At 40.9% G+C, this 25,296-nt stretch overlaps 1 protein-coding gene across 3 annotated transcripts; it reads left to right on the plus strand.

The window, feature by feature from the left end:
- Positions 1-5: 5 nt before the first annotated feature.
- On the plus strand, positions 6-24,584 carry arhgef6 (Rac/Cdc42 guanine nucleotide exchange factor (GEF) 6). 3 transcript variants are annotated; one of them, XM_017408478.3, is made up of 22 exons: positions 6-301; positions 1,329-1,412; positions 3,090-3,174; positions 6,217-6,335; positions 8,069-8,273; positions 8,529-8,581; positions 8,845-8,939; positions 9,948-10,043; positions 10,388-10,510; positions 12,174-12,312; positions 13,007-13,066; positions 14,190-14,336; positions 15,168-15,254; positions 16,126-16,207; positions 16,729-16,844; positions 17,033-17,212; positions 18,731-18,751; positions 20,841-20,937; positions 21,040-21,126; positions 21,219-21,318; positions 21,445-21,499; positions 23,589-24,584. In XM_017408478.3, exons 1-22 carry the CDS (start codon positions 137-139, stop codon positions 23,709-23,711), a joined length of 2,319 nt encoding a protein of 772 aa, XP_017263967.1. In that variant the 5' UTR covers positions 6-136; the 3' UTR covers positions 23,712-24,584. The 3 variants fall into 3 exon arrangements, with proteins under 3 accessions (XP_017263967.1, XP_037833434.1, XP_017263968.1); XM_037977506.1 differs by having other exon boundaries at positions 21,222-21,318; XM_017408479.3 differs by lacking the exon at positions 18,731-18,751.
- The last annotated feature ends 712 nt before the right edge of the window (positions 24,585-25,296 follow it).

The following is a 25,296-nucleotide window of genomic DNA, read 5'->3' on the forward strand; positions in this document are numbered from 1 at the left end:
TTTTTTTTAACTTCTTGCAGAAGTGCGGATGTGAGTTGCATATTGATACGGAACAGGCCGCCAGTTTTCTTTTTTCCTCCTATTTGTTTTTTCTTTATAGCAATGCTGGCTTAGGCAATGATCGATTCGTGGAGCTATGAATCCCGAGGAGCAGACGGTAACGTGGTTGATCTCGTTAGGAGTGCTCAGCTCGCCCAAAAAGAACATAGCGGACCCGGAGGAGTTTCTGAAAACGTCGCTCAAGGATGGGGTCGTCCTCTGCAAGCTCGCCGAGCGCTTCATACCTGGCTTCGCTCCCAAGGTGAGCCGTAACACAGTTTGTTAGGTAAACAAGTGGCAAATGATCGACTTCTCGGTGAAGTAAGGGAGGGGTTTGATGAAAGTGATACCGACACAAACTTCTTCCTGTAGCGGCTGTTTTTTTGTGCTCTAATTTCGAGCCGTTAAGTTTTAACGGTCGGCTCCTTTTCTTGTATGTGCTGTCGGGACTGCATCAGATTGCGACATTTTGTTATTTTTGTTTTTTTATGGTGTACAGGAGAGTTTTCAATAAGTGATTTCCTGTGAAGCGATTAAAAAAATGTTCCGCATTCTTGATCAGTGTGTGAACGAGCCAACCTAAAGCGGAGCAACGTGAGTGCGCGAAACGCTTCGCATATCGAAGGCACTGGGCAGAGGACTTCACCAGAGCTGCGTTTTTTTTGTTTCTTACTTTTTTAATCCGATAAAAGCGCATTTCCTCAAGATCGGTGCTAAGATAACAAAGTTGACAATAACAGTTGCAAATTCAGGTCGTCACTTCCTCTTGAGCGGCTGCTGTTCCCGGTGCGACCTCCCTCCCTGCCCCCTCCCTCCGGTCGACCGGAAGTTGCTGTTTCGTCGTCACAAGGCTCGGCTGTTTTTAAAACTAGTTTCATATCACTACACTTTTACAGCCACGTGCTTTATTTAAAAAGAAACTGTTCCTGTTTGGGCTAAAGGGCCCAAAATCAACTTTTTTTTTAGCGTTACCGCGTGCTCGTCAACGGGCCAACTCGGGCTTTTATTTTGAAGGTTAGCCGAGCGAGCGGATGTTTTGCTTAAATATGGCTCCTTTAGTTTCTGTGGCGTTGATGGTTCCGACTCTGACTGCATGAAGGAGACTCACTCAGAACCAAGTTTACGCTTTAAATTGTGGGGTTAGCATTCTCGGGTCGATACTACGCAGCTCCTCGAGAAAAGGGAACTGAAGTGACAGCGCTGCCGGCCTGAAGCTGTTCATGTGTGACAGAGTTTTGCCTTGAGCCCGTGTTCAGCATGTTTATGTGTTTATTCCGTCGTGTGTACAGTACTGCCAGGACCCCAGAACTGAAGCCGACTGCATTTCCAACATCAAGGAGTTTTTAAGAGGATGCTCAACCTTGAAAGTGGAGGTGAGTCTCACTTAAGTTTTATGTCGAAAAGCGTAAAAGGGTGTGATTTGGTCACACGCTTCCTGTTGTGATCTGCTTAGCATGTTGACATATGTTTCCCTCACATGCCCATGTGGATGAAGGTGGGGGGGCACGTTCACACATGCTGTCATCTTACTCTCAAATCAAACAGGAGGGGCGTTGTGGATTCTCATCACATCATTAATCACTTTAAAAAATTAAAAATAAAAGCCAATATTCAGTGTTTTACTTCCGTGTTACTTCCCACACTCCTCTATATTGATATGCAAATCAACAGTCACGAGTTTAAAAACCCTACCAGGTATCTTCTAATGATCTTGCTGAAAGAAGACATCCTCGCAGCAGAAAGAGACAAATCATTTGCAGATGTTGGGAGTTTCTGCGTTCCTACCAGCAGGTTTGCGACGGCCGCAGCAGCAGTGGGCATTAATGTAGTTTCCAGTGTTATAAATAATCTGTTCTGGTTTTGAAACTCATCACTTGTTTTCCTTTTTTTTAACCAGCTAATTGAGTCAGCCAGCCTGGCTCACTTTAGTGATCCAGTAGTTCTGCCCGGCTGGCTTGTTATGTCTGGGAGGTCCCCTCTGTTTTTATCCACTAACTCCGCTTCAGCCCATAATTAGACCTTCCGTGACCAGTCAGTAGGTCACTGGCAGAAGTTTTCTAGGACTTTTTCAAATGTGTCAGCCTTAGAGGATGTCTGCGTGGCTCCAGCGAACCCTTCCCTTCCCTCAGTGATTATGGTTGGACCATACACATACATATAAATATACATATATATTTGCATTGGCATATAGTGCCTGTTGGTCCTGTGACTTCACAAAAGAAAGCAGTCTGACTGCTTTCACTTCTGCTCTGGAATAAACAAAGAGGAAGCGCCAATTACTGTTCAGGGCCTGCAATTTTTTTTTCACTCTGTTATGAACTGCGAGAAAAGTTATGTTTGCGTTTATTTTAATATACAGCTTTTGCCACACATGCAAAGTATTACTCGGCTGCTCCAAACCTCGGTCAGAATTTCATAGCTGACATATTACTGCTAAAAGAGGATCAAAACATAACACTGACAGATGTAATATTTCTTTAGTTTTGATGTGTTGAATGGATTAATCAGAAATCCTGATGTTTAATGATGTTTTTGCTTGATTGAAAGGAAGTTCCAGAGCTTCGTAGTGCTAATCACAACTCAGAATGAAGCTCTACGCAGCTCATGATTCACGTTGTACTACTCAAACTCTATATTTAAGATGTTTTATTTAAAATGTGAAACTTCATCCACCAGAGGAAAGCAGATAGCTGTCTGAGACTGAATAAGCGAGCAGTGTGAGTGTGTGAGCATCTACGTGTGCAGCCAAGTGGAAAGTGAATTGCAAACGAGCTTGACTGTTTTATCTCGAAATATGGGTCACGCTCAAGATGTCAGTTTTTGTCTTTGTCTTGTTGCGAGCCTATTTCAATTCCTTTCTGTCTGTTTTCTTTTGTGTGTCTTGTGTTACAAGGACTAGTAGGTTTCTCTCTGTCTGTGTCAACGTGTACTTGGTGATCACCGGGACTGTGTGAAACGACCTAATTTTGGTTCTACGTTCAGTCGGTTCCAGCTCGTGTTAACAGATGTTTTTAGCCTGACTCCATCTTCTCTGATGTGTTTCCATCCAGGGGTTTGAGCCAGAGTGGTTATACACTGGAGAGAACTTTGGCAAGGTCCTGAATACGCTGCTAGGTGTCAACTTTGCCACGCAAGGTAAACATTTTTCTCTGTTCTGTGTTTTGAGACCGTTTGCTAATCCGTCCTCATTTAAATATGCTGCCTTCCATTTGTATCGGAGCTCCTAACTGGGAAGTCGGAGCGACGTAATTTCCCACTTCGTGACGTTCCAGTTGTCCCGCTTAGGGAGAATCAGAAACAAGATGGACTCCCGCAGCAAAGCCTTTATTTTTCTCGCAGTTTCAGAATATGAAATCTTACTGAATAGACATGCACGCCATTCGCGAAACATGTTTTGATACTTGCTATGAACACATTAAAAAGTACTAGTTGTTCAAGTGATTGTGTAAATGTGGAAAAACAACGTAAAGAACGGATATTAACAGTAAAAGTAACACAGTTTAACTACTAAAGTTGCAAGTAGCAGCCATCTTGATATCCTACCTGGGGGTCTCCAGAGTTAGTCCCACTTTTTCAGTGGGCTGTCCCACTCAGAAGGGGTGTTCCCGTTAAAATTTACAACTAGGAACTCTGAAATTCCCATTTCCTAGAACTACTGGGACGCACCAATAGTCAGTCCCTAAAATTTTGCACCTTTACCTTTTGATTATGGGACACATTAGCCAAGGGATTGTTTGATAAGATTACAGCATGCAGTGTCAAAGCTTGTCCAGAGTTATGCTAATTTCTAGGAACAAATCCTGTGGTAGTCATGGAGGAGTCGGACTGCCGCATGCAGTCATCTTCAGCACACCCCTGAAGGCTGGACTCTGTGGTGGCCAAGCCACAGAAGAAAATATGCTCCCACAATTCAAGCCAGATGAATCCTGGCATTGTCTTCGAAAGCGAGATGTTTCCTTAAACATCCACTCACATGGCTGCCTAATAAGCTGCTTGCTGCATCGGATATCTTATTGACAGCTGAAACCCATTTATCTCTGCAGGACTTTCTAGCAGGACGCTTTTACGTATTTGCTTAGTGAAATCCAGGTGGCGACTCTTCTTTTGCCCACACAATGCCTGTTTGAATCAGTTCTTTGTGTGGTTTTTATCATTATACAAATGTTCAGCGAAATTAGGGCTTTATTTAAAACAAATGTCTAAATAAAAATGATAATATTCATCCAGAATATCATAAAGAGTGATGTACCACACCTTGTTTTTTTGTCAGGGTGAGGATTGATGTTGTTTTAAGTCAAACTTTCTTTTTTTTTTTTCCCATCTATCCCGTTGAGAAAGTGATTGGATGTACTGCAGATGGACAGCTGGCAGAGCAGTGTGTGTTTGTGTCATGCTGGTTGCCATATTTATTCCCGAGTACCCCTTGGCTTAATGTACCCAAAACGCTGTCCTGTGGTGTGTGTGTATGTGTTTACATTATATTATATTGCTTCACTGTCCTAAATTGTTGCAAGAATGAGCAGAAGTCCTCGGGGGACTATATTCTTCACTGAGGAGTCTTAGTTCAGGGCTTTTGGAGAGATAATGCTAACCTCCCTCCAGTATCCATTTCGTTATTCAAGTTTAGGGAGAGTATTAGCACTGCAGCTAAATGTTGATTTGTTTCCATAAAACTGCATTACGTTCATTTCATGAAGAAGATGCTTTTGACCAAAACCTTGCACAGGTGAGGAACATGTTGCACTTTACTCGGTTTATGCTTTGTGTTTTGAATGAACATGAATAAACTGGGGACGTTTACAGGGTTGTAAAAATGATGAGCGGAAACCTCTCTCAGCCAGGGCTTCTAATTGATATTTAAGTTTGTTACAGACCGGCTCCACCCAGCAGCTGCTCTGCCAATCTGTGGACATAAAGTTGGATCGGTCTCACAGTAATCGACGCGGTCTGCTGCTCGTGATCCAGCTTTTGCTTCGTGTGCTGCTGACCTCAGCATATGTACATTTGTTTACAATAAATGGTCTAAACGTCGTTTCCATAAAAACTGTCGTTTGTAACCACAGAACAGAAGGGCTTGTCAGGCTTGACTGTGTGAGGGGGATTCACATGTGGGGTTCACGAGGCCCACCTGTCACCGCCTTTTAGGGTTTATTTTATACCACTCGGGTCTAAGTGTGATGCACGCTGACATCTCTGCATATGGCCAGCAGCAGTGACTCTGCTGCCGTTTTCCATCTGAACACAGAATCCAGATGACGCGCTGGTAAAACAAGATCACACGAAATGTTACGCTTTTACTGCCCGGACATAAAAGTGCCCGTCAGTTTTATGTCTTCATAGCGGCACTCTGTATTTGATCTGAGTTTGAGGGTCTTAAAGCTAATAGAGCATCACAAGGTTTCTTTTCATCCTCTGTGATTTGAACAAGGATTAGACATCGAACTTGGCTGGTATCCAGTTGGCATGCGATGGGCCCCCTTCTGCGAGTTCTTCTGCTTGTTAGCATGTCAGAGGTTTGCATTCCTGCCGTGTGTCGCGTTTCAAACGAACGCGAGTAGCAGAAAGGACGCCTCTCATGTGCGTGCGTCTCTAAAACTGCAGGACTCGTTCTGCAGGACGACTGGCAGCTACTGACCTTAAATCAAGGTTCCTCTGCTGCAGCGGATGAATGATGGCACTGCACTCAGGGGTTCAGGCTGTGGAACATAAAAGGATTTTTTTTTTTTCAGATTTAGCTACCCAAATAGATCAATGAAAGTATTGGTAAAATAATGTTAAAATAAAAGTCATATTTTTGGGAGCAGTGTGGATACTGTGAGATTAAAGTGATGCATTTTTATCTAAAGGCTGCAGGTTTATTGTTGCGGCAGCTGCTTGTTTATTTTTGTCTTTTTATGTCAGTTTTGGTTCAGTCTGATCATCCAGGGAGGAAAGATGATTCTGTAGTGTTTTTTTTTTTTTGTTTTTCCCTGGGGTTCTACAGAGCAGTGGACCACATTAACATGAATTATCATCACCTTATCATCCTCCAGAGTAAATTCATCTGCATAAACTGTCACGATAATGTTTGTGTATTTTCAAGGTGAGGTTGTATGCTGAGAGGAATTGAGCTCCAACATAAATGTAAGCTTAAAATGAGTCCTAATGATTTCTCTCTCTCTCTGTGTGTATCCATAGATTGTGTTGTTGAGCGATGTCCTCAGTCCGGTTCGTCCTCTCCTAATCAGGCGACGCCCTCACACACACTGTCCTCCATCAAGTCCAAAGGGTCTCTGCGCAGGCAGTCCAAATCAGTGGTACAGTCTCTCCCTGTGTTTTCAAACTTGGCTTTTTACATGCTTAAAAATGTATTTAATTTTTTTTCTTACATTATTTGTGGAATTTCTTTTTTTTTACAATTTACTGGCATGGAAAAATGTGTGTGTGTGTGTGGGTGGGGGTGGGGGGTGGGGGTGTTAGTTTTTTTTTTTTTAAGGTAAATTTCAATGAAAATACTTGAGTCAGAAATGAAAACAAAAGTTTTTACACTGTGTAGCATACAGGCACGTGCTGAAAAACTAGATCTCGGTCCAATAAAACAAAAATCAAACGGTTAATTAGAATTCTTGAAGTAACAATTACAAAATCAACACATTATTTTACATATGCGTAGCCTTAAGTGAACCTGTTAAATGCTGCAGACACAGTGAAAAGGGAAATCACTCCTCTGGCTTTGCATTAAACTTTCAGCATTGAACCAACTAGCTGGCATTTTGCCACGAGGACATGAGGACACTGTTTCTCTTGGCACCAGTTTGGTTCAGCTGTGATGTTTTTTTTTTTTTTCAGCAACATGGGTCCGGGACAGAGCTGAGGCTTTTGTAAACAATAGACCTGCTTTGCCGGACAATCTGTGTAAAAAGCACCACATCTGTTTATGTGATCTCACATCCACGCAGTTTCTCGATAGAAGCACGAAAGGCCTTCTTCACGGCAGATGTTTTGACAATCTCAGGTGGATTATTGTGAGCTGCATGCCACGCCTTCGCCTGTGCAAACTGGTTGTTCCTTGTATCATATGCAAGTGCAGAACTTCCTCTAAGTGTTATCCAGCCTTCATTAATTCACCTGTACTTGTCCTAGTTTTTCGAGTCAAAATGTCTGCTGAGAAACAGGCCTCTTGCAAACAATATGTATTTGAACTTTGCCTTCAAACTGGACGATCTTTGGTTTGATTCCGTTCACCTCTGGATGTGGACGTGTACTGTGGTGATATCTGATGACAGACACTCTGTTTTTTGTCCTTTATAAGTTTTACTTTTGTGGCGACTCATGAGGAAGGGAGCAGCCGGAAGAACTTACTTAGAGCTCTACAGAAAGTAATAGTTATCCTTCAGTTACATTAACTCAAGTACTGCTACTGTTCAAGATTTAGAGCCCTTATCTTTATTTATTTTTTTTTTAAAGTTGTTTTCAACTGTCTTCTATTCTAGGTTGACAACATTGAGAAATTGTATCAGCGAAGCTTTATCATCTCTTCTAGTTTGTAACTGTTATCCTTGGAAATTGTTTGAAAGCTCTTATCCTGAAATTGGACGCCAGCTGGACCCTTTATAACTTGTTATGGTTGCCTAATTACTTTTGCACAGGCTTCAGAGCTGCAGCCAGGTTCTGTAAAATGATTTACCCCGCGGGGTGGGTCCTAACATTTTCTTCTTCCTGTCAGAAGTAAGTGTTAGACCACTTGCTTCTGACAGGAAGTACCACCCAATACATCGTCTTACGTGGAACATCTCACCTTATAATGGATCAGAAACTATTGAGTTCACTTCAAATACAACCTTATTGCCCTGCAGTAAATATACAGCATACAAATGCAAATATATCAACAGACCTACTGATACAGGTATTTGTCGTAGGCTGTTTTTCCTCTGATAATATCTGCTGACCATTACATTAAACCGGTTTTGACATTGAGATGAACTTCTGCACGTAGGCCGAAACCTTTTAATTTCTGTCGCTGACTGGCGCCGATGACCTGCATTTACAGGAAATGTCTGAGAACTGTGGTGGCGGGCAGCTGATGGTGAAGGCCCGCTTCAACTTCAAGCAGAACAACGAGGACGAGCTGTCGTTCAATAAAGGGGACTTGATCCTGGTGACGCGGCAGGAGGAAGGAGGATGGTGGGAGGGCACGCTCAACGGCAAGACGGGCTGGTTTCCCAGCAACTACGTGCGGGAGATCAAATCCTGCGGTGAGTTGGACCCGTCTGTTTGGGTCGTAACACCGAATACGTAGGAGGCAGAGGCTCAAAAAGCTCATTACTAAAAGAATGTGTTTAGGTTTTTGGTAAAAGTAAAATACTAAATAACTCAGAGCACATTCAGCCTTGAATTAGTATCTAAATTGCTGATAGGTTTTTCAATATTTAGAAAATAAATACATTTTTTTGAGTGCTGTAAATGAGTCGTGTGAACATCCCTGATTCTCGTTTTTATTTCCTCTTCAGAAAAGCCCATGTCTCCAAAAGGAACGCAGCTGACCAAAAACTACTACAGTGTGGTAAGTCAGAGTTATGCGTTCCAGATAAATACTTTAATGTCATGGTAATTATTAGCATAGTATTTATCAGATCAATCTTTGGTAAAAATAATTGAATTAGTAAAATATAAATTAAAGCGTACTCTATTATTGGCATCATCTGTCACAATTACATTGTGTTTTTGTAAAGTACTAATAAATAAAGTAAACTGATTTGTTAATTAGTTACAGATAGTGTTTTCTATAACATGAGCTCATTTCTCTGTATTGTGCTGTCATTGCAGGTGGTAAAGGACATCTTGGAGCACGAGCGGGACTTTGTTAAAGAATTACAAACGGTGCTGAGTTGTTACCTTCGACCCCTGCAAGCCAGCGACAAGTAAGATTCGAATCAGAGAGATGTGATGAATCTATACTCAGACATAAAACAACGTGGGTCACTGACATGATCAGGTTCAATTTGAAGATCTCATCTACTTCGTTCACTGTCAGTGTATTATTAATATTAATATGTTACAAATATCCTTATGGTAAAGTGTTAACCTTCTTTTTATTTATTTATTTATTTATTTTTGCAATGAAGCTTCATAAAACAATTTGGTTCTAAATAAATCTCAGATAAACCACAGCACATAACATGTGGCATTGTGATATTTTTCTGAAAAATAGGCAGCATGTCTTAAGCTTTTCAAAGCTGCATTTAAATGAACAACAAGTCATCCTGGCGGCCTCAAAGCTCAGCACAAACAGGCTTTACCAGCTGTCAGGCACGGTGGTGGAGAGTTGATGATTTGGACTTAAATCTGAAGGCACAGGGCTTTTTCAACCATTGAGTCGACCACAAACGTCCCTGTTTATCAGACTCTTTTAGAGTCGTATTATTAGGCTGTTTGCTCAACAGTTGAGGCTTTGCTGAAATTTGGTCATGAAACGCATCAGTAAGCATCAGCACATCGACTAAAAACAGGAAAATATGGTGGTGCTGCAGCGCCCAGAAAGTCCAGGTCTCTCTGACTGAGATACTGCAGTGGGACTCAAACAGAGCCGTGCATCAACTAACGTTTCTAAACCTCCAATGAGTATAAAGAAGATAAGATCAGACAGAAACGTTTACTTCAAGTTGTTGCTGCAGAAGTTGAATTAATAAGCTACCAAACCACAAGATAAATACGTTTTTAACACTCCACTTCTGCATTTTAGTTTAGTTTCAGTGAAAAAACTTGAAGTTTTATTTTTCTTTATTATATCTTGATGTGTAAAAACCTGAATCAGTCATCATGAATGTGTACTTCACATGAGTAAGCTTAGTTTTTTTCTTTATATAAATTAGCCAATATTAGTGCTTCTCTTTTTCTACATTTGCCTCTCTTTCATCTTGTATGTCCAGGTTGAGTAGTGCCGACAGCGCCACCCTGTGTGGAAACCTGGAGGACATCCTCACCTTCCAGCAGGGACTCTGTTTAGCTTTGGAGGAATGTACCAAGTAAGTCGCTTCATAAATCCCTTTTTCATTTCTGAAATGCAGCTTCTGTTGAAGCGGTGTCCTGACAACAAAGACCGTTGAGGATCATGTTCACATGGAGGCTGATTTCCTTTTATGTACATTTACTTAAGCAGTGTTCTGCCAACACTTCCCGTTTTTGTTTATATTTTTGCAATAACTTCCTTCCTCCTAGACATCCTGTGTTGTACATTTTTTTCTTTTCTTTTTTTTGCACGAAGTGAATATGTGTTATATCACAACGTGTGCTATTGTTGCACACGTTCAAATGGAAAATTCGTAAACCTGAGATGCATTTGTGCATTTTCACGCCTCTGACTTTGCAGGGTCCCAGAGAGCCAGCAGCGAGTGGCGGCCTGCTACTTAAACCTGATGACCCAGTTAAAGAGCCTGTACCTGACTTACTGTTCCGGCCACCCTTCAGCCGTCTCCGTCCTCACTGATCACAGGTCAGCTTCTGTGAACGAAACCAAACAAAACGTGCATCAGTATTTCTGCACTCCCAGGGAAGGATCCTGATGTTTACATTTGTGTCAAGAATTTGGTTTCATAATGCAGCTTTCTTGCCATTCTGTCACATTAAAACCATCTAAAATAATCAGAATTAATTAGATAGTTTTTCATCACGTTGTTTTTTGTTTTTAGTTGTAGTTTTGCTTTGATCCACAAGGTGTCAGACTTCCCATTTCTATAAACGCAACATTACACTTAGTATGAAGTGTTAATCTCTTTTAGTGCTGAGTGTTTCTGTTGTCATTTTTTTATTGAAACCCATTATTCTTATTTATCTTTTTCCTTCAATGCTTTATAAATGCGTAGTTCTAAAGAAATGCACGCCATGGTGCAGCTGAAATAAAGCAGTACTGGGTTATGTTGAGGTGTCCTGTGAGGTTCTGCGTTGTACACAAACTCTCAGCTCACACACACTGAATTACACACAGGAAGCTGACTGTTGACAGGATATATAGAGCTGTGGTTTTTGTTTTGAAAGCCAGGCAGGCTGCTTTTTTTCACAGTAAGCACATTTGTGTTTCTGTTGCAAGTGCCTCACATTCTCCGTTACTATTTGTTGGGTTCGTTTTGCTCCAGGATTCTGTATGAATGAAGCTTTGGGTTGTACTCATTAATTCATTAATGGTGTTTCTTTCAAATCAAGCCTCCACGATTGAAATGAAACACGCTTTTTTTGCATGAGTTGCACAAACTAAACTCACCTACTTTGTACGACCTGTTAAACTCTTAACCACGACCACTGCCTGTGATGTTTTCTCACACTCAAAACATTCTGGTGTGAGGGACATTTTAAAGCGGAGACAAAAAAAAAACAAAATAAGGGGGGATGTGCATAGCACACGTTGAGTGGAGAGCAGTTGTTGCCATTTTCAAAGTGCAAGGGTTTATCGCTTTTGCTTGATGCAGCTCCGCTTCTTCTTCATGGTTTTCGTTTTACAGTGAGGCACAGTGAACAACAAGACTGGACTGAGGAGGACTCGGCCTCTTTTAGCTGTAAAATATCCAGAATGTAGTTTAGTCAAGTCTTTCTAAGCAAGGCTTTAAGAAAAACCAACACATGATATGCAACATATGATGCTCCAGTTGTTTGATGACAGTTAAAGCAATCTGGTTCTGTGTATCGTTCAGCTTTACAGATGTGAAAATGAAATCCTCCAATACACCATTTCTGCCTTTTTTATTACGGCTCTTAACGAGCTTCGTGGTCGTTTGATTTCTGACACCACAAGACAGTTTTTTTCTCTTTGTTTTGTTTAGTTTTGTTGCTGTAAGATGGAGTTTAAGTCTATATTGTACATACTTTATAAAGGAGTATTGTTGGGTGATATTTCTCACATAATTTACATGGATAATGTTTATAAAGGTGTTAGTTCTGCATATATATGAAGATTAACTGTGTGTTGAAAGCATCATAGTACATTGCTCATATGATCAGAAATCAATATTACTGAATGTTTTTCAGTGTTTTTAAACTGCTGCTCTGTAGCTTGCGGCATATCAAATAATTATTAACCTTTATTTAACCAGGCAAATCCCACATTTTCACTAAAACAGTCCAGAGTGTGCCAACATTATGGGTATGTTTTGTTCATTAAACAGTGCGGAACTGGACAAGTTCATGGAGAGCCAGGGAGTGAGTACTTCAGGAATCCTGACCCTGACTACCAGCCTCAGTAAACCCTTCATGAGGCTCGATAAATACCCGACACTGCTGCAGGAGCTGGAGAGACACGTGGAGGTACAAGATAATATTCGATCTGAATATATTCACACAAAGAGAGGGTGTGTAGGTTCAGATCTATGATTTAAAAAGGGAGTTAAAATTGATATTGAAAACGTGTAGGCATGTGATATATCCTGAACAACCACTGAGTATGGGAATGAAAAGTTGAGCTTTAGTGCATGATGTGTTGTTTCTGCCATCCCAGAATTCCTCGCTGCTGCAGCATCCGACTCAAACCTCGCTTTTGTTTATACAGTCATTGCAACTCAAAGAAAATCTAAGGGATAAAGAGTGTAAGCAACCAATTTTAGTTAGAAAGGAAAACACAATATTTTCTATTTTACCTGGATTTTCTTCATTAATGTGGCCTGAGTTAAGGAGGTACCAGGGACCGGTGCCTTCTCACTCCAGCAGATCCTCACCACAGGCTTGTCTGCAGGCTGTGAGATCCTCTGTTAAAGTGATCATCAACTGGTGGCCCCCGGCTTTAATACGGCCTGCAAGCTCATTCTTTCGGGCCTGCCGTGTATTGTTAATAAATTATGCACAAATCGGAGCAGGAGTCAACCTTAGTCCAGCTCTAAGAGAGTAAATTTACTATAATTGTTTATTTTTTATGCATTTATGTACTTTGTATAGCATTTTTTTTAATTTATTTTGTTCCATCTTGAGTTTAACTTGTTTCTCTGTTTGATTGGCTGCACCACAGGAAGCTCACCCAGACTATGCTGACATCATAAAGGCAACAGCAGCTTTCAAAAACTTAGTGGTAAGTCTTGACATTAGCAGTATCTGGATGCTTCAACTGAGCCTAAACTTTAGCACCTTTTTTAATAATTTAGATTAGAATATTTTTTCATATCAGGTAGGTAGGTACATTTATTTATATAGCACTTTCAACACAAGGCGACTCAAAGTGCACAGAATAAACCTCAAACTGCCCCACCTGTTTTATTGTTTTTGTCAATTCATTAATTTATTGTTTTTCTTTTTACAAAACTTTACGTTAAACGTAAGAACGTGGTTTGAACAAATTCAGAATTACACGAGATAAGTCGACACATGTATGAATAAAGTGACAAAGCATTTCATTTACTTTTATGTTTTCGTTTTATTTTTTGTCTTGAACATGTTAAAATAAGTTTTTACAGAGTTTTTAACACCCAAATGAGTCACTCCCAGGTGTCGGTGAATTCTGTCGTAACACTTTTCAGTCTTAATGAAAGTGAACTTTTTTTCTCTGCCGAATGTAGAACAATTATGTTGTTCCTACTTTAGGTGTGAAACGAAAAAAGCTTCTTAAAAGAACTGGATTAGAAACAATCAACCGCATTGTACCTGAGTCAACAACGCTTCGAGACACCGTTTCCCCGGTGCAGCTTCTGAGTTCCTTAAAACAGGAGTGAGTCACTCAGCTCTTCAGCAGAGCGCCGGAGTGAACGGGAAGATAAAACCTCACCTGCGCTGCCTTGTGTAATTTGCAAGTGTTTTGAGTGTGCGGTTGGGTGGGCAGAGCAGCTCCGCCGTGCTCTTTTGTATGAAACGAGTGGAAAACCGGAGATGTTGCATTGTCACTTTTCCTGTTTGAAGGGGGAGAGTCCCTGCACAGCACCTGTAAATGTGCCATTTTCTGATGCAGGTTATCTGACAAAAAAAAGAGAGAAAAATGGCACAAAGGTGGTTGAACAGTTTTATTTTGAAAAGGCAGCAGAGTAAAAAAAAAAGATAAAATCCCTTTTTCGCTCAAGGTTTTCAAAAGATCTCAAGAAAATGTCAGATTTAAAGAAAAATAAATAAAACAAAGCACATTTTTAAGGAAATGTTTTTCATCTCATCGTTGTAACATTTCCCTGAACACTAATCCTCAGCACTAACTGCATTTGTGCATTCAGACGCAGTGTCAGGACCTGCGGAAGCGCAAGATTCTGGAGCTGGAGATCTTATCCGAAGCGGTGCGGGGCTGGGAGGGGGACAGCATGAAGAGCCTGGGTCACGTGGTCTACATGTCCCAGGCCCACGTGAGAAGTGGCTGCAGCGAGGTGAGAAGTGTTTGCACCCAACTGTTCCAGCTAAAGCAGAACAAAATGCTTGTTAGAACTTGCCTTTCAAAGGGAAAGTTGATGAACACGAGCAGATGGGCTCATTGTTTTACAAAACATGACATTTTGTTCAGAAGGATGAGGACGATGAGACTGTTTTTGTATTTTCATTTATAAATTCTAACAGCAGCAACAACACTGAAGACTTTTTAAGAGCTTTGTAATTCATACCGTCATGTTCCGGCCCACTCACTTCCAGCTAAAAGGTGTGATTTTAAAATGCGTTTGAAGCCATATTTGCTGCCTAAATGTGTTATTCAGTTTCCTGTGTTCATAAATCGTGGATACTAGAATCCATCTTGCTTTCTTGCTAATTTAGTCCCTCAAGTATCGCAACAGAAACCAGAGTATGTCAGATGAAGAGGATATTGTAGACTTTGCTTTCTTGTGGGCTGTCTGTGCATGGGGTCGTCTTTAGGCCCGTGGTTGGAAGAAAGCCCAACGTGTGCATTTACATAAACCCGCTTTTATTACGGCCAACCGCTTTCCAACCACCTTCCCAGTCATAAAACGATTTCACTTCTAATTCTCAGCACGGCTTATTTTCCATCTATTATTGAAACCGCTTTGCCTTCTAGTGTGGGGCCATGTGGTACAAAGACGGGGAAAAGTCAGCTGCAGTTGTGGTTTTGCAGCCTAAAGTAGAGCACACATCACTTCTAGTCAGACATTCAGGAAACTTTTTAATTTCTAGCTGGTCCCGCCTGTCACCGGTGAGAAGCGGTGTCTCTCGATTCGTGCAAATAAATCCTTTGTGCTTCTTCCTTGCAGGAAAAAGAGGAGCGCTACCTCATGCTTTTCTCGAACGTGTTAGTAATGCTCTCTGCCAGTCCCCGGATGAGTGGCTTTATTTATCAGGTGAGGTTTCAGGAGTGTTCACGGGCTTCACACATCCATGAAGGTGTAAATTCCTCTTATTTGTTTCCCCCAAAAAATAGGATTTTCAATGTTTGATGGTGTTTAAGTCTACAGTTTTAGGAGAAAGAGTTTAGATTTGTCTCCTGTGATAATGTTATTGCTACCTCAGCTGGTAATGGAAATAAATAGGCTCTAATAAATATACTTCTTTAGGACAAACAGTTTCTCAAGCATCTTCCCCATAAGTTCAGACTTTTTATTAGAACACTAACTTCACAAGAAGACCACCCTTTCATTGGTCTAAGACAGACTACTGTAGCAAAACGATCTTTGTTTTTAACAGCTTACAATGTTGCTCACAAGAAAGTGAACTCTTTGTTGTTAACTAGGACCAATTAAACAATTAGACCTAAAATTATATTTTACCTTGCGTATTTAGCAAGAAATAACACTTAAAATGGGAGCTTTTGGGGGTCATTTTTACTCAAATCACACATTGCACATTAATCATTTTCTTTCCTTTTTGAATTTTATCAGTTTGTTCTGAAATAAGTTCTTTAAATCCATTCTTCTGTAGTCACACTGGAATAATCTATATATTAATACTTAAAGATTGCCTGAACTGTTAAAATAAACCTAAACACTTCAAGTATTTATTCCTATTGTTCTCTTAATGTTAGACTTTTTGCCTTTTTTGCTACAAAAATAAAAGAAAATGTATCTAGTTAGAGATTTAACTAGGTAGATGGTTAAAATTGTGTCCAAGGTTAGCTTCTCTGTATGTTTTTTTATCAATTTGGTTTTTGGATGTTAACATTGCTTTATACTGTAGTTCATCTATAATGGTCTTTTGTTTGTTTTTGTATTTTAGGGAAGAGTGTCGCTAACGGGCACCACGTTAACGAGACAAGCGGATGAATCAGACAGCGCACACTACGCGTTCGACATCACAGGTCTGCGTCTGAAAGACTGGACAAAAGACAAATTAGAAATAAGTTAGAAGTTTGCGAGAGGATATATTCTACAGACATGGATCCAGTGAAATGGTTTCTTTACATTCACGTTTCCTGTTGTGTATACAAAGATGATTAAACATGGTCTGTATTTGCTGTTCTTTTCTGGGTAAAGTGATCCGACTAGTGCCTCTGAAGGCAAACGGGATGGCTTCTCCTTTCAGAGCTATAAATATGAACATAAATGAGGCATGAAACTGAGATAATCTGTTAAAATTAGATCTCGAATGAGTGCCTTGACATCTACCTGCGGAAATAGAAATCTGCAGAACCACAAGCAGCAGCACGTGTTGGCACACATTTGTAAATCTTATATACATTTATTGCTCGTTTGAAGAGAAAATGGATCCCTAAATGACGTCTACACTCCTTAAATAGTTTGGCCTTATGTGGTGTCTTTGGTTGTTTAGATGTTACCAGTGGGTCAGGTCACTAAAGGAACTTTCTTTCTTTGTTTCTAGGAAGCATGATCGATCGTTTCACGGTGTTCTGCAGTAGCCCACAGGAGTTACAAGAGTGGCTGGAACACCTGCAGCCTTTTACCAAAGGAGGCAGCCCCACGGGGACCATTTCAAAGGTCAGGACACCCACTCATTTAAACCCCGACGCACATACAGTGTAAAGTCAGAACAATAACAAAAGTAAACTTCACACCATGCTTCAAGTGTTAAACCCCAAACTCTCACCCAGCTGATCTGAACATGCTCAGACACTGTTCATGCACTCGCTTTGATTTTTTTTTTTTTTTTTTTTTTTTAAACGCAGAATTTAGATTTTAAGCCGCAGAGCACAGTCGGCGTCCCCTCACATCCGCCCCACTTGGGCAGCATCGGCGCGGCCAGTCGGAGTTCCCTGGAACCGCCAAAGATCAGCAAGCCGTGGTCCCTCAGCTGCCTGCGTCCGGCTCCGCCTCTGAAGCCTTCGGCGGCGCTGGGCTACAAAGAGGTAAGACATCGTAGAGCTGCACAATCAAACCCACACTTGAGTTCCCATAAGCAGTCATCCAGTGCAGCGGTAGTGAGGCGCTGCAAGAAGTCCCCCTCCTCTACACGTCCACTTTTGTCTCAGATTTATTCAGAACTTGAGGGTCTTAAGGTTTTTTCTTTGTCAATGTTTCCAGTATGAAAATGACTAAAACCCACTTCCGGTATAATTTTTGTTTTTGACAGAAGACTTAACAAGTTCATTTGTTGAAGGCAGAATTTCTAGACTTAATTCTTCTAATTGTTTTGCATTAAGGGCATGAGGTTCGTACTTGTGAGATTCAACTTGGTGTTAAATAAATGCAGACATAATTTGGAGGAAATTCCCAAAGAGAAGAACGTTCTCTAATCATCTGATCAATGGATCCATGCCCAACATGCCAGGATGATGGGGACATTTAGATGTCACATAAATAACTACTAGGAAGCATATTCCCGTAATCTGCATGGTCAGCGAGTGCGGCTGGCATTTCAGAGCAATGAGTTCACCGGTGGTTGTGAACTACTTATTTGTTGTGAGATGATGCTCCCCGTCTGTGTGGTCCGGAGTGGGCGGTGGAAGTGTTGACATGTCAGCACTTCTCAAAGGCTCTCAGTCGTCGCCGCATATCGAGGTATTGAGAATGCATCAGTTAGGTCTTGCGGTCCTCTTATCGACCCTCTGGGTTCAGGAAAATGTTTTGAAACCCTAATCTGAAACTGCTGCATGCTTCTACACACTGTTGTTCCTGTTTATGAGGAGTCAAACCAAGCAGCACGCTTGCAGTTTCCTCTTTTGTATCTCCTCTGCAGAGATTGCATTCGTTGTCTCCTGAATGCAAACGCATTAGTCTTTTCTACTTTCTCCACCTTAAACTTGTCGAATCAACCCACCACCTATACTTTGTGTAAAATATAAACAAGAGAAAATGCAATAATTGGCAAATTATTTCAGTTTTATTTGTTTATTGTTTTTAAACATGCTGCTTTACTTATTTTTAGTTTGACACCAGCAGCCTAATTTAGAAAAAAACCCTTTGAATTTGTTTATAACAACTAAAGACTGAGAGCTGTTTCAAAATTAACCTGTGAAACTATTAACTAATGACATTACCTGGCAAATGATCTGTGATAAAGATCCTCCAGGAGTTTTTTATAGGTACAGATTGGAAAGGATGTGTAGACAAAAAAAATAATTTAACAGTTTCAGAAGAAACCTTTGAGAAAGGATATTGGAAAAACAGAATAATTTTGGAGAAAACTCTCAAACTTTTTATGTTTGTCCACTAAAAAGTTTAAATGACTTGCATTGACAGTGCAATGTTTAGTTTGTTTTCTGTATGCAGATGAAACACTGGTTCAGAATATTTTTCCCTTTTTCTGCGTAGTGAGATCCAGAGTGCATGTTGAAATGTTCACTCTATCACACCTTCCTCTCATTGTAATTTTTCAAACACATTTTCCCCTTTTTTCTCTTTTTTTCCATTCTGCCTTCTTTTAGAGGATGTCTTATATCATGAAGGTAAGGTTAGATCAAAATATTTCTATCTGTGTGTGTTTGTGGGTAAAAATGTGGGTTGGGGTTGCCTGTGTGTGTGTGTGTTCAGAGCTGACATGTCTTTGCTCTGTTTGCTTCACTTCTCCTCTCTCATTGTCATCTTGTTGGTTTCCTGTTTTCTGTGGCCCCGCGAGTCCCACCCCTCCCCCACTCCAAATTCCCTGAAAGGTTTCAGTCACCTTCTACCTTTTTTTTTTTTTTTTTGGTCTTCTGAAATCCATTTCTGACGCAGTAGGAATAAAGAGATTCCACTGAAGAAGCTGCCGTTTCACAGGTAGATGCGGAGAGCGGTCGGGTTTGTCCCACAGCGATGGATTTGTTGGCACAGCTAAATAAGTGGATGTTGACATCACAGAATAAAGGGGAAAAGCGAGCTGGAAATAGTTTTTCTGGGGTTGCGTTGTGTTACTGTAAGAAACCAAAGTCATTCGTGCCTCAAACACTTCACTCCGCAACTGTTAGTCATAGTTAACTCACGGTTGAAGCTTTAGGACAGACGCGTGGTCTTAAAAAGACATTTGTGAGGCCCTTCAGCTTCTGTGACATGTAAGAAGAAGAAAAAATAGCACAGGAAATTGGTAAAAAAATAGTGTTTTGAGCAGGTGTGGCGTAAGGCACAACGAACCCAAGCAGTAAGTTTGCTTTTACTCCACCATGAGTCCCAAAGACCACAGCTGAGTTCGGAACCAATCTCTGCATTTATGTGAATCTAAAAACGTTTCAGAAGACGGGGAGCAGTTCTCATGCAGACGGAACTCGATTGCTACCATTTTCCAGCTGTTCGGTTACATCTCAGTTCCAGACATTTACATTTATATGGGGGGGGAACGACTTGACGTTAGCACAGTGACAGTTGGATATCCACAGATTTGCACATCCACGTCACATCACGCATTGACTCAACAGTTATTTTTAGTGAATGCTAATTAGTCATCACGTCCCCAGATTTTAATTTGTTCTCAGATTATCAATATGATTCCGTGTACAAATGAAACTCCTTCATAAAACCACACCTTTGTGGGTTGATATTGAAAAATAATCAGCTTCGAGCTTTAATTTTCCTTTAGGTCTTTTATAAAACACCACTTGAAGTATTTGTTTTCAGCCTTGACTGTAGTCGGGGGGCCGCGGTGGCTCTGTGGTCAGTGCCGTGGTCCTGTAAACCCCAGGCTGCTGTTTCCAGCCCGGCTTGCATCAGGAAGGGCATTTGGCGTGAAACAATTGCCAAATCTTTGGTACGAGTTTGCTCACTGTGGTGACCCCCTTAGAGGGGAGGAGCCAAAAGGAAAAACAACTTAACTGTTGTCAGATGATGCCAGTTCACAGCAAAATCATTTTTAGGGCACTGCAACTCCTAAATCCTGTTCAGATTCAAATCCAATTACAGCCGTTTCATGTCCCGTTTATAATATAATACATTCACATACAGCACAATATGAAATACTGCTTAGTAAGAGTTGTCTGTCTGAGGAAGTCAGCAGATCTCATCGAATCTTCACATAGTTCCTCATCCCAACCATGGAAAGGAACGATTCCTTTAAACGAGAAGAAACCTCCAGCAGAACTAGGCTCAGGTTGGACAGCCTTCTGCCTCAACTGGATGGAAAGAGACGTAGACAAACACAGAAGGATGGGTCCAGGTGTAGTTTCTATGGGTGGAAAACACAGGTTAACGACAGCGATAACTGCATGTACTAACATGGAAAGTAGGAAGAGGAAAGGCAGCAGCAGAGTGAGGCAATGAGGTCAGCGACATGGTTAATATTTAGCTTTATTCTTTATGTTTTGCTTGATGACTCCCCTGTCAGCCAGGCTACATGTTAACACCGAGATCTCATCGGGCCCGTTTGATCTCAGTCACCACCAACACGCTTGCTGCCTTGTCCGTTGATGGTTTCCTTTTGTTCTCTGATGCGTGTCCGTTCGGGCTTCCCATCCCTGTAAGCTTGCATTCTGTTTGGACTGGAGCCTCAGCTTTCAGGTGTGCGTCGAAGTGAACGTTTTGTGTCCGCGGAGACGTGTCGAACTGAACCGAACTGTCGTGCCCCTCCAGGACTCCAGTAAGAGCCCGCGGCCCATGAAGAAGTTCCTGCCCGGCAACAGGAAAAAGGAGCGCAAGCCCTCTGATGACGAGATTCAGATCAGGAAAAGTAGGTTTGACTTTAACAAATCAGATAAAAGGTTTATTGTCTTCCCTCGAAATATAATGATTTGTCCCACCATGACACTGTTTTTTTTTTTTTTTTTGACAGGCACTGTCGCTCTGGAGGAGGACGCTCAGATACTTCGGGTGATTGAGGCTTACTGCACCGGAGCCAGCGCTCACCAGAGCACCACAGGTTTGCCCTCATAGAAGACCCAGGGATTAGTCTTTTTTTTTAATCTCACTCGTCACAAGTAAAACTCCTTTTTTTTGTTGTTTTTTCTGCAGCAGTGCGGAAAGAGTCCGTCCCTCAGGTGCTTCTGCCTGAAGAGGAGAAGATCATCGTGGAGGAGATTAAAAGCAATGGACAGACGGTTATTGAGGAAAAGTAAGGATACTGTTACTTCAAAGAATAAGTTTTTACTTATTGTTGTTTTTTGGATTTTACATCCTGATAAGTGCTGTGTTTTGATTTTTTTTTTTTTTTTTTTTTTTTTTTTTTTTTTTTTTTTAGGAGCCTGGTTGATGCTGTTTACGCTTTAAAGGACGAGGTTCACGAACTGAAAAAGGTCCGATTTATTGTGATAAATCATTAATGGCTTGCATAAGATTAATTAGACTTCTTACCATTTTGAGGTTGGCACAAATGTCAACTGCAGAGGCTGCAGAGGAAATTATGACTAAGGATGTTTTTCAGTCTAGTCTGCTTGTTTTGTTTTTTACTCATCCATCAATGGATTTGGGGAAATCAGCAAATGTCAGCATAGAACTGTATTTAATGACTGGAAGAGTTTAGATTTATCTAAATTGAACAGAACAGAACAGAAGTGGTTCTAAAGTATTGTTGGGTGCCTGATTATGTGACCTAAGGAGGAGCAAAGTTAAGGATGTAAAATAATCTGAACGTGGCGTTTATATTACAGACATTCAGCTGATTGTCTCATTTATAGTCACGGTGTAGCTGGTTGTGGTAAAAGGAGAATGCCGTGCACCTTTAGGGGGAAAACCAGGGTTCAAATCCTGTCAAAGTTATTTATATTTATTTGTAGATCATTTTAAAAACTATGGTGAAATGCCGTAATTAAAAACCAGATCCACACACTTAAAGAACTTCTCTTTTTAGGCCACATTTAGGGCAATTTTCGGCTCGACTTTCATTTTTTCGAAACTTGTGGGAGTCGTGTGCTCCTGAACAGCGCGATATCACTCAGTGTTCTTACTCTGGTCTGTTTGACTCATAACCAGAAAAAGATGCAGCACAGTTTTAAAGCTTTTTTTTTTTTTTTTTTAAATAAGAGCTTTGCTTTCTTGCCGTGCTGTTGCGCCACTTAAGATGTCTTTTTACATAATGCTCAAAGCTCCTCTGAGCTCTTCTGCTGACCGCTGAGCAGCGTTTAGAAATCAACCCAATAAGATTCTCACAAACTTTTGATCCGAACTGGAACGAGGTGCTAACAAGCCTGTTGACAATGTTTGTAAAAGAAGCTACAGAAATTGTTGCTAAATTGAATTTTTTAAGAATCAAATTGTGACGGCGTTTCTCGTGGTCAGATATTAAAACAAACGGCGAGAACCCGTCCTCTGCTGCTGCTACATCCACGCAGAGGCTCAGTTTTTTTATTCTTTTGAATTAAGCGGACTAATCGTGAAACGACTCCAAACTTTTAAACGTGGCCCTCGACCGGTCTGTTAGATCGTCGTAGCTCCATCCCCTGATGTAAGCAGCGTTCTTTATCCCCGGCGAAGAATTAGAGCTTTCTTAGCACCGTTTTCTCAGACTCTGCTCAGGCAGCAGAAGCAAAGATTCAGTGGAAGCACTTTGGTGGAAACTCCCCCTGTGATGATATCAACAATTAGCTGTGTCACGCTATGTTGTCTGGTCTGCTGGTACACTTTGAGTTTGTGCCGAATCAGACCCCCCGCTTTCTCGACACTCGCTGTTTTTCCAGAGAATAAAACTGCGACAATTCTGAACTCGAGGCCGCAAAACAAACTGGTGTCGTCATGACGGCTGCACCCATCGACTTTATACAAACTGTGATCATTTATCAAGTTTATCTGTGAAGCATTACTTTTGTGATACTTAAACTGCACCTAAAGTAAGCTTTGTGTGAGACTGTTTTAACATAAACAGAAAAAAGATGCGCAGCAGGATATTTACGTTTCTGGTGATCCATTTAATTTTTAAAAATTGGTATGATTCAAGTAATCTCGCACAGCAAAACCTTTCTGAAAAAGTTACTTTTTCTTCTGACGAATGACCACAAAAGAAGCCATGAATCAAAACATTGTGCGTGCCGCTCAGCGTTCACCGGTGAAGAATATCCTGTCCTGTTTCCCCCTCAACGACGTCTCAGTCGCTTGCATCAACTCCCAAACACTTCAGCCAACCTTTCAGCTTAACAAGAAACCAGATAACTTTTCCTATAGAAAGAGTAAACATCTGCTTTTGCTTTATCCTTTAGTTTATTACAATTACAAATTATTTTAGGTCTTTTCTAAATGTATGAAAGCCATTAAGTTTACTGTTTGAGTTCAGTTTCTGATCCAACATGCAGAAGATGTTTGTCTAATAAAACCCTTGATATTAGCTGTAAATGCAGCAGACCCTTCATGCTTTGTGGCAACCAATGCTGTCCTCGTCCGAATCCTTCACAGGAGAATAAGTGGATGAAGCAGTTCCTGGAGGAGGAGCAGAAGTCTCGCAAAGAGCTGGAGAGGCTAGTTCGAAAACTGACCAAGCAGAAGAACGACTGCGCTTGGGAGGACAGCGGCCACTGAACACACACCCAGTCCACATCCGGTCATCCCAGTCGCTTTGTGTGAGCAGCCCTGCAGTGGGACGAGTGTTTGTGTGTTTTCTTTTTCTTTTCTTTTTTTATTTGTTTTGTTTGTTTCTTTTTGTGCATCTGTGTCACGTCTTCACATTTCAGCGTCACGTAGTGGAGTTGGACTTTTTGACTCTCGAGGCTTTCTCGCTTCTGATCCCGGAGCTCGATTTGACATTTTGACGAAATCTTATCTGTCTTCCTGATCCAGTCTCACTAAATGAGACCAAAAAAAAAACAAAAAAAACCCAGTTATGCTTCCTCCCTTAACAGCTCACGGTGTTTCTAGTAAACTGCCACATAGCGACTGGGACTGTAAACTCTACCCAGCAGCAAACGGAACAGTTTTGGACAAAGATGTGAAAGAAAAGCCCCATCGAGGCTTCTTCTGCTTCAGCTGGAAAAAGAAAAGGAGTACAAAGCCATCGAGCTGAGCAGGCTTTCTCTTGCACACACTTCTCTTTAAAACAGGACTGATGATGCTCTCTTTGACTCATGACTTTGTCATTGTTTTGGTCATAGGGCTTCCTAGCAGGAAAAAATCAGAATAAGTGGAATTTTTTTTTTTTGTTTTGTTTTGTTTGTTTGTTTTTAACTTTTTAGACATTTACATCACACACGTCGAGGCTATTTTTGTAAACAGTCAAACAACCCAGCTCGTTATGTTACTCTCAGTACAAGTTTTAAACTGTTTATTTAAAAACTGCATGAATGTACAGCGTTTCTACAATATGACTTCTGCATCAGAAATGTGATAATCAATATACTCAAAAAAAAAAAAAAATGGAGTCCAAAGCTATCAGGGATGCATCTGCTTTATGAAATAGGAAAGACTTCCAGTAACTCTGAACCATGGAGGTGTTTGCATCAATAGAGGATGCAAATAAAGAGTCGACCTTTAATCTTATTACTAAAGTATATCTATATTCAAGAATCCTTTTAACACGATAAAACATGTAGCCTTTTTATTTTGGATTTATAAAATATAATCTGTATTTATTGTTAACCCAAGCATTTAAATGTGATGTTGGCCTTATAGATGTAGTTTTGCAAGGAAAACCAAGAGCTTTTTTATCTTGACAGAGGGGAGAAAAGAAAAATGCTAAAGCAATAATTCAGATCTTTTAATGTGGTGTTGGGTAGAAAGGTTATGAACAGTCAGTATCTCACCTGTTGTGGATAGCCTCAGTTTGGAGGAATGGTTAAATTCTTATCTGATTGATGAGCTAATGGCTAGTCTGTCTGGAGCCACCTTAAATATCAGACATTTTTTTGCAGTGCCTAAAATAACCATTTTATTTAAAAACTGTTACAACGCCGTCAGTTTCACATTACCCCGGTGGTCCTTGAGCTGTGAGGCGTGACCTCTGAGGGGAGGGGGGCGGGGCTTGATTTAGCCCGTTTTATTTACTTATTTTGGTCTTAAAATAAAAAAAAGTTGTAGGCAGAACTACTGTTTAGACATGGCTGCAAATTGGACCTGCTTTTGTGTCACACAGGCCACGTTTCCATGGCGATTAGATGGCCAGACCGCATCC

This window comes from Kryptolebias marmoratus, linkage group LG9 (assembly GCF_001649575.2).
Source record: "Kryptolebias marmoratus isolate JLee-2015 linkage group LG9, ASM164957v2, whole genome shotgun sequence".
NCBI classification, from domain to species: domain Eukaryota; kingdom Metazoa; phylum Chordata; class Actinopteri; order Cyprinodontiformes; family Rivulidae; genus Kryptolebias; species Kryptolebias marmoratus.